Raw genomic sequence first — 14,777 nt, forward strand, 5'->3', positions numbered from 1 at the left:
ACCAATGTAAGACAGGGCCCATGCTGTGGTTTAGGGAATGAACTTGAGTCCGAGAGACAGGAGATGTATTCAGGTTCTGCAGGGATTATATATGGTGTTGGGTTAGTCATTTACTCTCCTCTCTATTTCTTCATCTGTAAAATGAGGATAATAATATCACCCACTTTGAGTGTGCATGTAAATTGCTCACCACAGTACGTAACAGACAGTAAACAATAAATGATCACAGCTGTTGCTACTACTCTCACTGAAACAGAGGAATTCAGAGGAAAAAACATCCCATTCAGATGAAAGAATTTAATTCTAGAGGAACCTAAGATTTACAAGTCTGTTCTGATGGAGTAATCTCAGAGTCTAGAAATTGTTCCCCCATCGTTAAATTTGGGTAACATCTTAAGTGTAAATAAGGGATTGATTATATAAACAGCACCTAGACTACTAGACTACTACTAGACTACTAGACTACTATGCAACTACTGAACGTGATGTTATGGAATATTCAATGACATAGTAAGATGTTCATAATGTGCTATTAATTAAAAAAGCAATCTCCTAAACATTTTATACAGTATATTTCATTTCATTTTATATACACATATTTACATGAAGGAAACACTTTCAATATATACATAATGTTATTGATCAGTATCTCTGACAGAAGTATGAGTGCCATTAAATTTTCCCTTTATTGCTTTTCTCTTAATTTTCTGTCATGAACATCTATTGCTTTTGTGATACAAAAAAGTAAAGTTACTAAAGAAGGGAGATGCAGGGAAATAAAAGAATTTTCTTGGTGGCCTTAAGTATAAGTTTTGAAAAACAAAGAAGAAAATCCAATTTTTTTACATGTAGAGCTCTACTAGAAATGTGATCCATACAAGATAGTGGTAGTGAGGCAATAACAAAAACATTCCACCATCATATCATGGTCTCGGTTCACAGTATTTACTGCTCAGAAACAAGCATAAGTCTGCAAACTGTGTTATGACCACTTTATGATTTAATACTATTCCATATATCAATATTTTGTAAGTTTAGTTGCTATTTACACTTGGTAACCTCCAATATTAAAAGACTGTTAAAAAAAAATATAACGGTTTGTCATTTTGTTTCTCCAGGCATGGTTTTGTTTTATACGTAACCCTCCATGTTTGGGGCAGCAAGCATAGAAACTGTCACTTAAACTGGGGGCAATGCCAGGAATCTGCTTCACAACTTGTGAGTCAGCTCTCCCACCCATCTCTCATTTTCATGACTCAGAGTAACAAAGTCTGCACTTAGTCTAATTAATTCCCCTTTGTTCCTCTTTTTTTAAAAAATAAACACTCTCGTGTTTTCTCATACCACTCGCAGCAGATGAGAATGGATAGACTCTTACCTTTCTGTTTGTTTTGCGGGCTGTAGGTGCCAAATGGATGCAATGTACTATTATCATTTCTCCTGGAGGTGGTTACAGCATTTTGACAGTTCTCAAAGCACGGCTTAGAAAATGCCCCACACTCTGCAGGCTCCTAAGGGATGAAAATAAAAATCACGTTCGCTTTTTTAGTATGTTCCAACTTGGTCAATGGAAGCAAAGTGAAAGAACGATCAATTTATGAATAATCTTTCAAGAGTCTATTGCACGTAAGTCCTCGACTGTGGAAAATCAAAATGGCCCTATCAGTTAAAACATCTCTGAATAGGAAATAAAAAATACTGACAATGTGGTGTTAAGGCTTAGGAGTGCTGATGGCAAGCACAGAAGCGGATTAACTTTATTATTCTTTCCCACCACTTACAACCAGCTTCCTTCGAATTTTCTTCCATCTGGGAGTACAGCTTGTGGCAGTGTCAACATAAGAATACGGTTCATGCCAAGGGTGTTTCTCTGCCAACCAGCTGGTTCCTGTCTCCCTCTCCCTTGGTGACTAAGTGTATATGCTCCAGGACAAGTCAGAACCCAGGCAGGTTTGTCACTGAAATGCCATGCGTGTGTCCCACTGCAGACACTAGGCCTTTTGGCCAGGAGCGAAAACAAACTGCTGTGACAATGCCAGATGCTGGTTCTCCTGAGATTTCTTTCTCTTCTTCCATATTTCCCCCTTCTGTTTTGATTTTGGTAGTCTGTAAACAAATTCAGTTTCCTTAAAACTGCTAGCTCCAGAATAAACCGTGTTGCACAGGTGCTGCCGAGGTACCGGGAATGGGCCGGCTGCAGGGAGCTCTAGTTATTGTTCTAGAGGAATGAGGCACAGAGAACTGGGTTTTGCTCTGGTTCATACTGTGTGTCTTCTAACAGATTTCAAAGAAGTAATTTGAAAGCCATCTCAGGGCCGTTCCCTTGACCATTTGTGAGAGGAACATTCCGCAAAGACAAACATAGATCCGATCCCCAAAGCTCTTTCCTTCTGAAAAAGAGCATTTGGCCCAAACAATGCATTTGATTTCTACTTTCCTCTTTAGTTACAGAAACTCGGTATCCTGCTAGTTAAACAAAATATTCAAGACATTCCATGCATGCATTCTTCATAATTAAAATGTTTTCAGCTGCTGAAGGTCCTTTAGCTTTTTGTCAAGGCTTATAACACTTTTTCCACACCCAGTATTTCCTTTTGCCCCTGGTTCCTTAGTCAACCCAAGCCTGGGGCAAACTACTCCTAAATTAAAGCTAGAGCCCTGGAAGGTAGGAGAGGTAGGACCTACCTTGCATAGTCAAGTGCTTTAACAACAACAACAAAAATTTTTTTTCTGCTTTCCCAGCTCTTTGATAAATGACACAATCAATATCCCAACAAGTGATCAGTAACCAGCCTAATTAAACTATTCAGCCTGTAAAATAGAGCTGTCGTGGAGCCTTCCATTAGTGTCCCAGCCAATAAAAAATATAATGGATTTTTAAACATATTCTGCTTCCACCAAGCTGAGCTTCCAGCTCAGGGGAGTGAAATGTTTTGGGGAAGGAAAAAAAAAAAAAAAAAAAAAAAACAGGTCATAACCCATTTTTAAATACCAAGTCTCTAGGCTCAAATAGAATTACAATTGAACCTCAAGCTCATCCTTTGAAAAACATGTTTCTGTTTAAAATGATTTTGATTCAATCAAGGGCTCATTATGTATTCTTCACGAGGTCCTCATCAAAACTGTTTACGTATCTTGTACATCTGGGTAATGTGGGAAAATACCCAATGACAATATATTTTGACTTTTCTTGAGTAGCGTCTTCAGTAGTTTTTTTAATATCAATATAATGTTCAAGTAACCATTTTGGTATTCTTCCCAAATCTAACTAACTGATTTCCCTGAACATATAAGCAGAACTGAGGCCTTTTCTAGGTTACAGATTCTTTTTTATTGTACCTGAGGGCGATTGCTGTTCCACTGGAGAATCCTCCAAAAACATGAGCACAAAACATATATGATTTGACACAGCAAAACAGATTTGGGATATCAAATAGCTACAGTTCTTTTTTTTCAATTTAATAAAGATTATCTGTACATTAGGCTGCTGTCTTTATATGAAAAAAACACTCTTTAATCTTCACAGGTACCACAGAGATTCTCATTAGTTGAGAAAGCCAAGTGCCTGCTCATCCCCCATGGAAAGCATGTAAATATTAGAGAAAATAAAAATGGATCTTATTTAAATGTCCTCATAAAAACTGCTTTCTGTCCCATTTCTTGTTCCCAGTTGAGTCCCCAGTGAACAGTATTAACAAGAGAAAAACAAATACCGTATGCTAACGCATATATATGGAATCTAAAAAAAAACACAAAGGTACTGATGAACCTAGTTGCAGGGCAGGAATAAAGTTGTAGACATAGAGAATGGATTTGAGGACACGGGGTGGGAGGGGGAAGCTGGGGTGAAGTGAGAGTAGCATCGACATATATACACTACCGAATGTAAAATAGATAGCTAGTGGGAAGCAGCCACACAGCACAGGGAGATCAGCTCGGTGCTTTGTGACCACCTAGAGGGGTGGGACAGGGAGGGTGGGAGGGAGACGCAAGAGGGAGGGGATATGGGGATATATGTATGCGTCTGGCTGATTCACTTTGTTGTACAGCAGAAACTAACACAGCACTGTGAAGCAATTATACTCCAGTAAAGATCTATTAAAAAAAAAAGAACTACAGCAACAACGACAACAACAACAAAGACACTCCTGAGGACGGGCAACCAACTGAAGGCTTCGTGCTTTCTTCTGATGAAATAATCGTCAACCCAGCCCAGAGCGTGAGAATTAAAATGAAAATACGTGCGGTAAAGGAGAACGCAAATAATAAAGTGTCTCAACTTGATGAGGCAAAACAGAGAGTACTTATCCTCTAGGCATTCACATATTTTAGAGAAAGACATGAAACTAGGGAAGATGAGAGGTGGAGAGGTGGGGAGGGAACTCTTTTAGCAATCATATTCATTTTTTTTTTCTTTTACTTTTTCTATCTACACAGATATGGAATTCTTGAGCAGTGTATTCCAGACTTTTTTTCTATTAGTTGAGGTATCTTTGTCCCAAGACATCTTAAGGGAGATCTAAAACACAGATGCATGGAAGGGGTGATTCAGGGGTCTACAGGTCATACTTCACACCCGCATCCAGCAACTGGGTTCTGTGGAGGTCTAGGGCTCTCGAGTAGGAACCAAATTCAACCAGAAAGCAGCCGATTCTCTCATGGTAGGAAGCAAGCGATAAGGGTTTTATGACTATGTACATAAGTAAAATCCCTTAAATATTCATGGAAACCTCTCTGTCACTTAAGCAGACACAAATGTTGGAAATGAGTTGGCTCATTATATACAGTCTCCAGTAATTGGGCAATTTACATTTATTTAACATTTACAAGGTTATGTACAGAAAAGTTAAAAGGTACAGTTACTCCTTTCCAACACCTGATAATATGCCAAAGTAAGATATAGTTGATAAGTTTACTACTTCAGCTTATCCTCTCAGATGAAGTAGGTCTCAGATGCAACTTTTATCCATTCATTCAACAATATATAACAACTGTCTCCTACTAGGTGCTGGGAAATGAGGATCTATGACGGGATAAGGCAGACAACAGTATTGATATCTATAAGTACAGAGCCCTCAACTATGTATGTCTTTACATAGCCAGGAAATGACCCACGTGGGATTTTAACTCACGTTATCCAAAACTCCAGAGCCCAAGCTTTTAACCACTATCATCCCCAACTACCTTCCAGTCTTAATTTCAAAATCTTTTCATTTTAAAATGTTTAAGTTGAACTTATTATTAAAACTAATATTTTATATTAGTGTTTTAATAGGATTCTATTTTAACTTTGTGTATTACTGTATCACAAAAACATTATTTGTCCTTAGAGAATATATGTGTGATTTGCTGATGTTTTTCTCAACTCTTAACTGTTATCGACTTTTTTCTTATCTTTTCTTAAAATAATTTTTAGGAGCATTTAATAATTATTCTCTCTATATAAGTGAAAATAATGTTTTAGGAATACCTTATGATGAATATGATAGTTGTACACTATAATATATAATTGTATCATAATTATATAAATAATATAATTGTATGTAACTGAAATGTTTAGGCATATTAGCATTCAAGAATAGTTTATGTTCACACTTCATGTGTAAGTAAAAATATTGCTTACGTTAAAAAAATCCATAAAGAAATCATGATAAAAGATTTCAAAAATACTTCTTTAATTAAAAACATTTATTTAAGAACATGAAGCAAGAAGCTTGTTTAATAGATCAAATTTTAAATTAGTTAAGTCCCAGGCACACATTACAGGGAAGAATGTAGAGAGCTGATTGCATTATAATGATCTTCACAGTAAGCATTATATACATCTGATTAAGAACTTTCTAAGGTATGGACACTGCTAGCATGTCATCCAAAAAGTATATAAGCATGTTTTATGCTTTAATGTTTACAATATGAATAAAGCGTTATTCATAAAGTCCAGAGCTCTAGGAGTTTCTGGGGGAAAAACTGGAAATTATGGACTTGTTACCCTAGATAAATTACTCAATTTAGATGCACATTTTTACACCTTCTAGTTATACCTAAAATATACAGCCACCAATTTGCCACATAAACCCATCAGAGCACTTCTAGGGCATATTTTTCCAATTTCAGAATCAGTATGAGCCTAGCTACCATACTAGTGGTGGAAGTGTGAATATTCTGGTGGCCATCTGGGCAATTTGCAGAGGGAAGTAAAAATCTGCATCACCTCCAGTGGTCTCCCTGGCCTCCTCAGAATCACCAACTGGATCATCCCTCGTATGTTTCCTTCCATGGACATTGATCGCCTAAGTGTTTCCATAGCTTCGTGGTTGGACTTCCCCAGAAGAGATTCCCCGTTAACTGCAATCAGCTGGTCATTCACCTGCAGACGACCATCCTAGGGTGGAGGTAAGAAAAACAGTGTTAGATAGAGAAAAGCATGGTGATGACATAAGACTGTTTCAGGGAAAAGTTCAAGTTTAAAATGAAAAACGAAAAAAAAAAATAGCTATTAGAAATAATTTATTTTCCATGGCAGAAAAAGGTTCTGGAGTTTATCAAATAGTCACAAACACTAACAATAATGAATTGGGTGAAAGTGATTTTTAGAAATCTTAAGAGTTCCAAACTGCAATAATTCAGACATTTGTATAACGTCTCTTACCTAGATCTTTGGCAAGTATGCTAGCCTAGCCTGATTCTGACATTCGCTCTGGCAGGGACCATATTGCTGACTTAAGGAAAGGGGGTTTGGAAGCAAAAGAAAGTGGTCATATAGCTTGCATTTTCAGGCACAGAGAGACATCATGCTTAAACGCTGCGAGCTTGAGAGCGGTAATGCGTCTCCTAGATATCATTGCTAGCTCTACTGGATAGTGCTGAGAAAAAAAAAAAATTCTCCTGTAATTTTCTCTAACACAACTAAAAAGTTGCTGGTCTGCAAAAGAACGCAGAGGTGTGTAACGCAGGACCAATTTGCTATGATGTCTTCCGGCAGAAACGCTTGACAAAGGGGACTGTCAAGCCTTTTGTGAGGAGGCTCTGACTGATAGCACTTTCACCCAGCACCTTCAGGAAGGAACACCACATGCCACAGAGCGCTCGGAACCTGGGCAGGTGGATAGGCAGCCCAGATGCTAGTCTAAAGCACCTCTAGGCACTAGTCATCTTCAGCCAGAAGCCTCCCACAAGCTGGAGTCCATAGCAGCAGCTAAACAAACCGGGATGCCAGCTCTGCCTACAAAAGAACTGGTGGGGATCACAGTACATGTCCCCAACAGGCAGCCTAGGAGAAAAGATGCTTAAATATTGACAGTCTGATTAGGGATGTGCGTTATACCTGCTACACACCAGGGTAGAAAGTTCTTGCTGTGAGGCACAGATGCAATTTTAGGAAGGTCGTGATGCTAGTGCCACTGCTAATAAATTTAACAGAAATGACAGTAGGCTTGTATCACAGCTTTTCCACGAATTATCTCTAGTTCTCACAGAACTCAAGAAGTTGAGTAGATTAATGCTTTTATTCACATTTTACAAATAAGGAAACTGAGGCAGCAAAGTGATGTAAGTTGCCCTAGGTCACAAAATAGAGGCAGAGAGAAACTGACTTAAGTTCAGGTTTCATGAACCTTGGCTCTTTTCAGTTTCTCTACTAGGACTCCCTTTGTTCTTCGTCTCTAGACTACAGTTGTGCCACACTAAAACAGGCAGAGGGAACTATTAAAGTTTCTGCAGTTAGAAGTATCTGGGATCCATGTTCAAATGAACAGAATGAAATGTAAACGAAAAACAAAACAGAACTTCCCTAAGAAATGAGAAAACCAGACATACAGTGAACAAGAGAAGCAACCGTACAGCTTTGGGAGAGAAATCCTGTGGACAAGTTGATGAACTTTGACTAATGCGGCAGCAGATGGTCAGAGGAAGTTCCTCTGCTGACAGCTGGGAAAAGGGGGAGAGTGGTGAGAGCTGTTCTGGAGTGCTAATGCCCTCGTGGAGATGCACTGCACGCACCTCCTGCTGCAGAGGGTGTTGGCCCATAGATCGTGGAGGCCGCCCAAAGGCGCACACGCCCTCCCGATGAGAAAAGTTGAGATGGCGAGGCCATGGGATGGATCGATCGAGAAAGGGGTAAAATCGAGCTGTAAAACGTCTGAGCGCACTGCCTCAACAGAGCCTAATGTCCTCTGCCTTCCTCTTGTTTTCCCACTCCACTTAACCTTTCCTCTAATTTGGAGCAAATCTGGAAATGAGATTTACAGGAAAGGCCAAACGAGAAAGAAATCGCTTCATTTCTGTTATCTCATGTTGAGTGAGGCACATAAAGGATAAGATTAAGGCTACATGAAATGGGGTAAAACAAAAACCACCTTAGTGGCTGTGGCAAGTGAAGTGAGACACTTTACTCCAGAAATTATTCTGTTCTATTATGGCATTTAATGGAAGGAGGACTACTGGGCTGAATCTTTTGCGGGCAGTTTGGGAGGGTCACTAAAAAGTTTTTTTTTAGGAGGACTGGAAACAGATGTGTGGTTTTTAAAGCCGAGGAGGAAGCAGAAGAGTTGGATCAGGATCCCAGCCCTGTTAACAGGAAATGAGGTCGAGTGCTGGATCTGTAGACGCTTCGTCTTGGCAGGACATCTCATCCGCTATGACAGGAAGAAGAAAGATAAAGATTGAAACTTAATGGGTACTCTAGAATTGAGGGAATGAAATCAGAGTGAGATCCACCTGGTAACCTCCCGTGAACTTTCTCTGTGAAGTATGGGGCAAGGTCTGAGTGAAGAGGTAAAGAAGAGATAAGGAGATGGAAGAAAAACATTTTCTGTAAGATAATCTCTTACCAGCAAGTATTAAGCACAGACTTTTATTTTCAGCTACATTCCGAGTCTCAAGCATGCGGAACTACATTAAAGTAGAACATGTTTGTGTATCCACGTCCAAAACAAAAAGGCAGGTCAGGTCACCCCAGGGCAGCTGGGATTTTTTTTTTTTTTTTTTTTTTTATGAAGACATTCACATTCATCACAAGCATCACTGGAGACTTGCTGGTGTGATAAAAATCCACATACTCTCCTTTTTAGGCTTGGCTGGTCTGTTGCTATTGGTTTTTGCTTTTCCTTTATAAGATAAAGGATGGGTAATTTCATTACTGGTGATGCCAGTAAGTACCACATTGTCCTAACATGTAGAATATAATCACAGAATTCAGAGCTGGAAGGGTCCTTAGAGATCATCTTGTCCGACCTCTTCCGTTTATAAATAATGTGACGCCCAAAGAGGATGAGAAACCATTTATTGAACTCCTCTTCTTAAGAGAAGGCACTTCCACAATCTATGTGGAAGAACTTGATCAGCTAGTTAAGATCAGAGCTGGATCAGAATAGCCCAAGTTCTGACCTCTCGGCACTCCCTATTCACTACCCATTCTGTGTTCTATGAAGATGACAATGACAAGTCCCTAAAGGGATCTTGCTTCAAGGAAAAAGACTTTCAAATCCACCAGATGTCTCCTGGAAGAGAACCTTACATGGAAGCCAGAGTCAGACGATAGAAGATGGGGAGACAGGAGACTGGGCTGGGGGATGGCAGAGCAAGAAAGCAAGCTGGAAGTGGCAGGGGCAAAGGGAGTAGGGCAGGGACTGTTTACCTATCTAGCTATATATACATACATGTGTATCCAGGTCTAGTCTTGATTTAAAATCAAGTTGATTCAAAGAAGAGGTCATTACTCAAAACTCATCAAAGATTCCTCAAAATTGTGCATGTCTATTCTGCTTTGGAATGATTTTTTACCAAGAAAAGTCGTTTTTTATGGTTTTATTTTTTTCTGTGAATACTATGTTCAAGTAAATACTTAGGCATGAGAATGGTAACTCTCCTCAACTGATTTTACATGAGTGAATTCAACTATCCAGGATGTTACCCAGGAATTCTAGGATATTTATTTCATCGTAATCTGGATCATTCTTGCATTTGTTGAATGAAAAGAAAATGCCCTTTCTGCTATGGACTGAGTGTTTGCGTTTTCCTCAAATTCATATGTTGAAATCCTAACCCCCAACATGATGGTATTAGGAGGCGGGGTATTTGGAAGGTAATTAGTGCCCTTATAAAAGAGGCCTGAGAGAGATCTCTTGTCCCCTCTGCCATATGGGGTTACAGCAAGAAGAAGACAGCTGTCTATCAACCACGTCTCACCAGGCACTGAATCTGCAGCACCTTGATCTTGGACTTCAAACTCAAGGACTGTGAGGGGTAAATTTCTGCTGTTAAAAAACTACCCAGTTTATGGAATTCTCTTTCAGCAGCCCCAAAAAAGACACTTTCCTTCTCACTTCATGGCCATCAGACCCCTAACCAAAAAGACCACAACTACACTCCTTACCTTTGGCAACCCCCATAACCAACTCTATCCAACCTCACGCTAAGACGGAGTAAAGGAGGTTCCCAAAGAGGAAGAAAAACAAGAAAAAGAGGAAGGAGAACAGACTAAAGATAGAAAATAACTTCCTCCACATTAGGGCACATTAGGACGAATAAAAACTGGTATGAGATCTAGGTCTTCTCCATGTCCTGGGATGACTTCAAGTCTCATCAGCCCTAACCTGGTTCTAATGCAGGAGGAAGAATGGACCAGGAGACAAGATCTTTGAGTGTTATATCCCCGTTTACTGAACACCAAATACAGGCCAGTCCTTGTGCAAATATTTTGCGTATGTTCTCATTTCTCAACACCTCCCTGTGATACAATCATCACCCTCCACTAAGAGAGGTAAAAATGGAGGCTCAGAGAAATGAAGTGACTGTCAAAGAATACTGTCACAGCCAGGTCTACCTGTCTGAGTCAGATATGTACCCATCATGCTATGTTGCTTCTAAAATCAGAGTTCTAGAGATGATTAAAGGCGCTACAATGAATATAATTATTTAATGAGTTTCTCCTCTGCGCAGTTATTGTGCTAAACCCTTTCTATGCACTAGACAATTTAATCCTTACATCAACGCTATACACTGGGGACTACCGCTCCCCTTTATAAAAGAAGAAACCAAGGGTCAAGCAAGTTAAGTGCACTGTTACAAGTCACATGTCTAAAAGCAAATTTGAAGTAGGTCTGGGTCACTCTGAAGGCCATGTTTTCAACCACTTTGCTAGTGATTCTTGACCTCTATGGGTTCTTCTTAGACTCCTTTGAAAATCTAATAAAAGCTACAGATTCTCACCTCTTACAAATAAATATTTACATGATAGTTTCTCCACAGCTGCACATCTGGGCCAGGTAATTCTTTGTAATGGGGAGCAGTCATGTACCTTATAGGATGCTTCATGTGCCCACTGAAGCATATCCATGATTTCCGGGGGTCCAGTGACCTCACGGTTCAGCCCCTGCTGTGCCTCTGTCACGATTACTGGTGACAGTGCAAGGCTTAATCCACCTCTTTTGGCCAATTTTTTGTAGGTCCCTTTACCTCTAAAGTTCTAATGAACACAGAGGGAAGAGAAGAAAGCCATGGCAAAGAACGAGCCTCTGCAAAACATGAGTCAAGCGTGAGGGAGTGGGCTGGCTAACCCACGGGTAGCTGGCTGGGGCCCAAGGCCAGTCCATATTTGGCCAGGGTGTTGAGAGGATTAATCATGACCAGATGTTGGTTCCTGCCTCTGCCTGTTTCTAATGGGGCCCTTGGTGAAGCCTTCGGGGACATCAGCACCCAAATTCTAAACCCTGACTTCAGACTTCAGGCAGCATTTCCTTGGAGTGGGGTGGAACTCCAGGCAGTATGGCACCTGACTGAAAGAAAGGATTTTCCCGAACAAATATTTCTCAAGGTCCTAAAATCACTCCATGACAACATCTGCTTACTGTATTTTTGGGAAAAAAAAAATCCAACCCAGAAAGAGCCTTGCATTCCAGATTGAAATCATTTAGCTTCATTTTCAAACAATAGCAATGAAAGTCAAAAGAATAAATCAAGACTTTAAAGTATAGTTTTTAAAACAAAGAAAGGAATAAAGAAAGTTGGTAAGACTAGAAGCATGTAAGTTCTTGTCTTGAAGGGCATCTGCCCACATTAGGCAATGTTTTACTACCTCTGTCCTAACACAATTTCAACCAATATGAATGGCACCATTCTTCACAAATAAGAGCTCTATTTTCCAGACACAATAAATTGCACTCTGATGTACACACCGCGGTGACGTGGCCCACACTCTTCCTTCTCACCAAAATGCCCTTTGCGTTCCTGCTCACCTGTTGAATATCTATCCTTCAAAACAAGGCTCAGCAACTGCCTTCCATTCAGTTTTCTTCACAGGCAGAATTAATTGCTCCATTTCGATACCCATGATACTTTTATATTTGTCTACCATAGTTCTTATCATATTCAAATCGTTTTTTGTATTTATTATGCTACCAGCTTCCTGTAGTATGGAATGAGTCTTTTTAAATTTTCTGTCTCCAGTGTATTGTATATTGTATAACTTGCTGTAGCTGTAGACGTTCAGCAAGTGCTTGCTAAATTGAATCACTTGAAACATCTTTCATTCAGGTGCTTTGGAACTGGTGTAAGTTTCATCTACACTGGACAAATTCTGTAACTTACAAACTGTAACTGTGAGAGATTCCTGATCCCAGGCTGGCTTGGAGATGCTGGCACATGCTCAGAGAAACTTTATAATTCTAAAAGTGAAGCTTGATTACTTTCTGTGTACTAGCTCAATATCCCCTTGTTCAGCTATTGTAAAATTTTAAATGTATCTAATTCAGTTATTAAGAGCCTCACTCCATTTTATGTAGCACATCAGTGAAGTCCCAGCAATGCACCATTTATTCAGCATCTGTGGTATATGAAACTTTAACTAAAGATAACTGAAGAGTACTTTTTAGAGCATCAAAATATACATAATCCAAACCATTCTGATATAATGGATTATAATTCTTTCCTTTTAAAAGATCTTCTGGAAACATATGGGACATAAATAAACATACTGCAACTTACAGCCTTCACTATCGTCATTAGTGAATTGTACAATTTCCTCATCAAGAAGTTTCAGAAGCACTGACTTAGAGTCATCACAAATATTCTTTGGCCTGCTTTGCAGCAATAGCACTCTGTGCTTGTTTTACACTTTTTCTATTTCCTGTCCTTTCAGTTTTCTCTCCATCCCTTCTTATCTTCTTCCTGATTTTCTGCTTTTAGTTTACTCTGGCTTAGAAAACTGGATAACAAAAAGCTTATTAAGGTGTATGTGTTATATGAATCAAGAAGATCCTGCATGAATGCCTAACTAGATTAGAATCTCAGAGGCCTTTTCAATTTAATGAAAGGATCTTATTTATTCACTTTAAAAACAAACAAACAAACAAACAAAACTGTGCTCTTGTTTGTGCTAAGATTGCTAAAAGTCTGGTCTCTAAAAAGACGGACCCAGGGCAGAATGCCTAGACCAAAGCTCTGACCATGTTATGAACTCAGTATCTCCTATAAATACCCACAATGCAGGTGAATATAGCTTGTCAGGTAAGAGGTACTATTTTCAAAGTATCATGATCATGTTATATCAGCTTTTGTAGATAACAATTTAGTTTTTGATTAGGTCTACCAAGTCTTATATTTTTTCAAGCCTCCTGAGGCAGTCATGGAGTTCAAAGTACACATCAAAATGACACAGAGTTCTAAAATTTTATCCAGCATGATATAAATTTATTTCTTACTTGCATTTCCATATATAAGATAAAAATATGAAAGTGCTAAAAATTGGCAAGAAAAGCAATGATTGATGCTGGTATTATGGGATTTTAAAAGTAATGTTCTCTTATATCACTTTAAAATTTATTGCAGAAAACCCATAAATGATAAGCCTGATTATATTAATTAACATATACTAACATTTTTGGTTTTTTTCTGAAAAGGAAATTGGTTTAAAATATTTGGCATAACATAGTTGATAACTCTTTTTTTCATGTTTAAGTTAGTGATTTTTTTTTTTAAGGCAAAATTATTATTGGGTATATAGTGATGGTGAATTTTTCCAGGCAGAGTTCCTGCTTTTAGTTGTTCATAAAACGTCACATTTTTGTGGTTAGGATGAAATGTTAGAGTTTGGATTCTAACAGTTGAGGATTTGCAATAAAGCTGTTTACACACCCAGACTTATGGTCCTTTTGTAAGAGGTAAAAACCTGGAAGACATGACTATAGGTAATGATCTTTATAGCTCTCCACCAGTAGAAAACACTATCAATTTTAAGAAAAATGGATAGTTGAAGAAATCATTTAACATTTGTGTTCCTTAAAATGCTGTCCTTTTTAGCTTCCTTTGAATTCATTAATTATAGATCCACCACGTGATTTACAGATACCAGTAGAAATGGAGGTGGAAATTACTCCCGCTAGGAACTACTGAACTCCTGTTAAGTTAAGCTTGGAGGCTGTTAAATGTTCCATACTATGAAGAGACATGGAAATTCAGCATCAAGCACCGTGTTCCCGGAAATTCTAGGACTGTGCATATTCTCTCCAAAAATTCATACTTTTAGTCATTTTAAAATAGGGGGATTGCTTGTACCATTTAATTTTTTTTAACTTATTACTAAATGGCATAGATCATGCAATTCTGCATCTCCCAGAGGTTGTATTCCAAATTTCCTAAGCACACAAGAATCAAATTACTTAAATTACGTCTATTTTATATTCTGAGTGCATGCATTTGCAATTAGCTATGTCAGGCATTTTTCTTTCATTTAATTTCATCATCATCAAGTAGTATTTATTAAGTACAGACCTAGCTAATTA

General features: G+C 38.7%; 1 protein-coding gene across 4 annotated transcripts in view; it reads right to left on the bottom strand.

Annotated features, from left to right (window-relative positions):
• The window catches only part of PARD3B (par-3 family cell polarity regulator beta), a 1,041,870-nt gene that overhangs the window by 442,610 nt on the left and 584,483 nt on the right, over window positions 1-14,777 (bottom strand). For all 4 annotated transcript variants that reach the window (XR_011074130.1, XM_068544614.1, XM_068544613.1 and 1 more), the window contains 2 exons: window positions 6,212-6,382; window positions 1,379-1,511 (listed from right to left, as the gene is read on the bottom strand). Coding sequence is in view for 3 of the 4 variants with exons in the window: in XM_068544614.1 (XP_068400715.1) it covers window positions 1,379-1,511; window positions 6,212-6,382 (304 nt within the window). In the remaining variant the exon portion in view is untranslated. The remainder of the gene's footprint in view (window positions 1-1,378; window positions 1,512-6,211; window positions 6,383-14,777) is intronic.

Source organism: Eschrichtius robustus, chromosome 5, assembly GCF_028021215.1.
Source record: "Eschrichtius robustus isolate mEscRob2 chromosome 5, mEscRob2.pri, whole genome shotgun sequence".
Lineage (NCBI taxonomy): Eukaryota > Metazoa > Chordata > Mammalia > Artiodactyla > Eschrichtiidae > Eschrichtius > Eschrichtius robustus.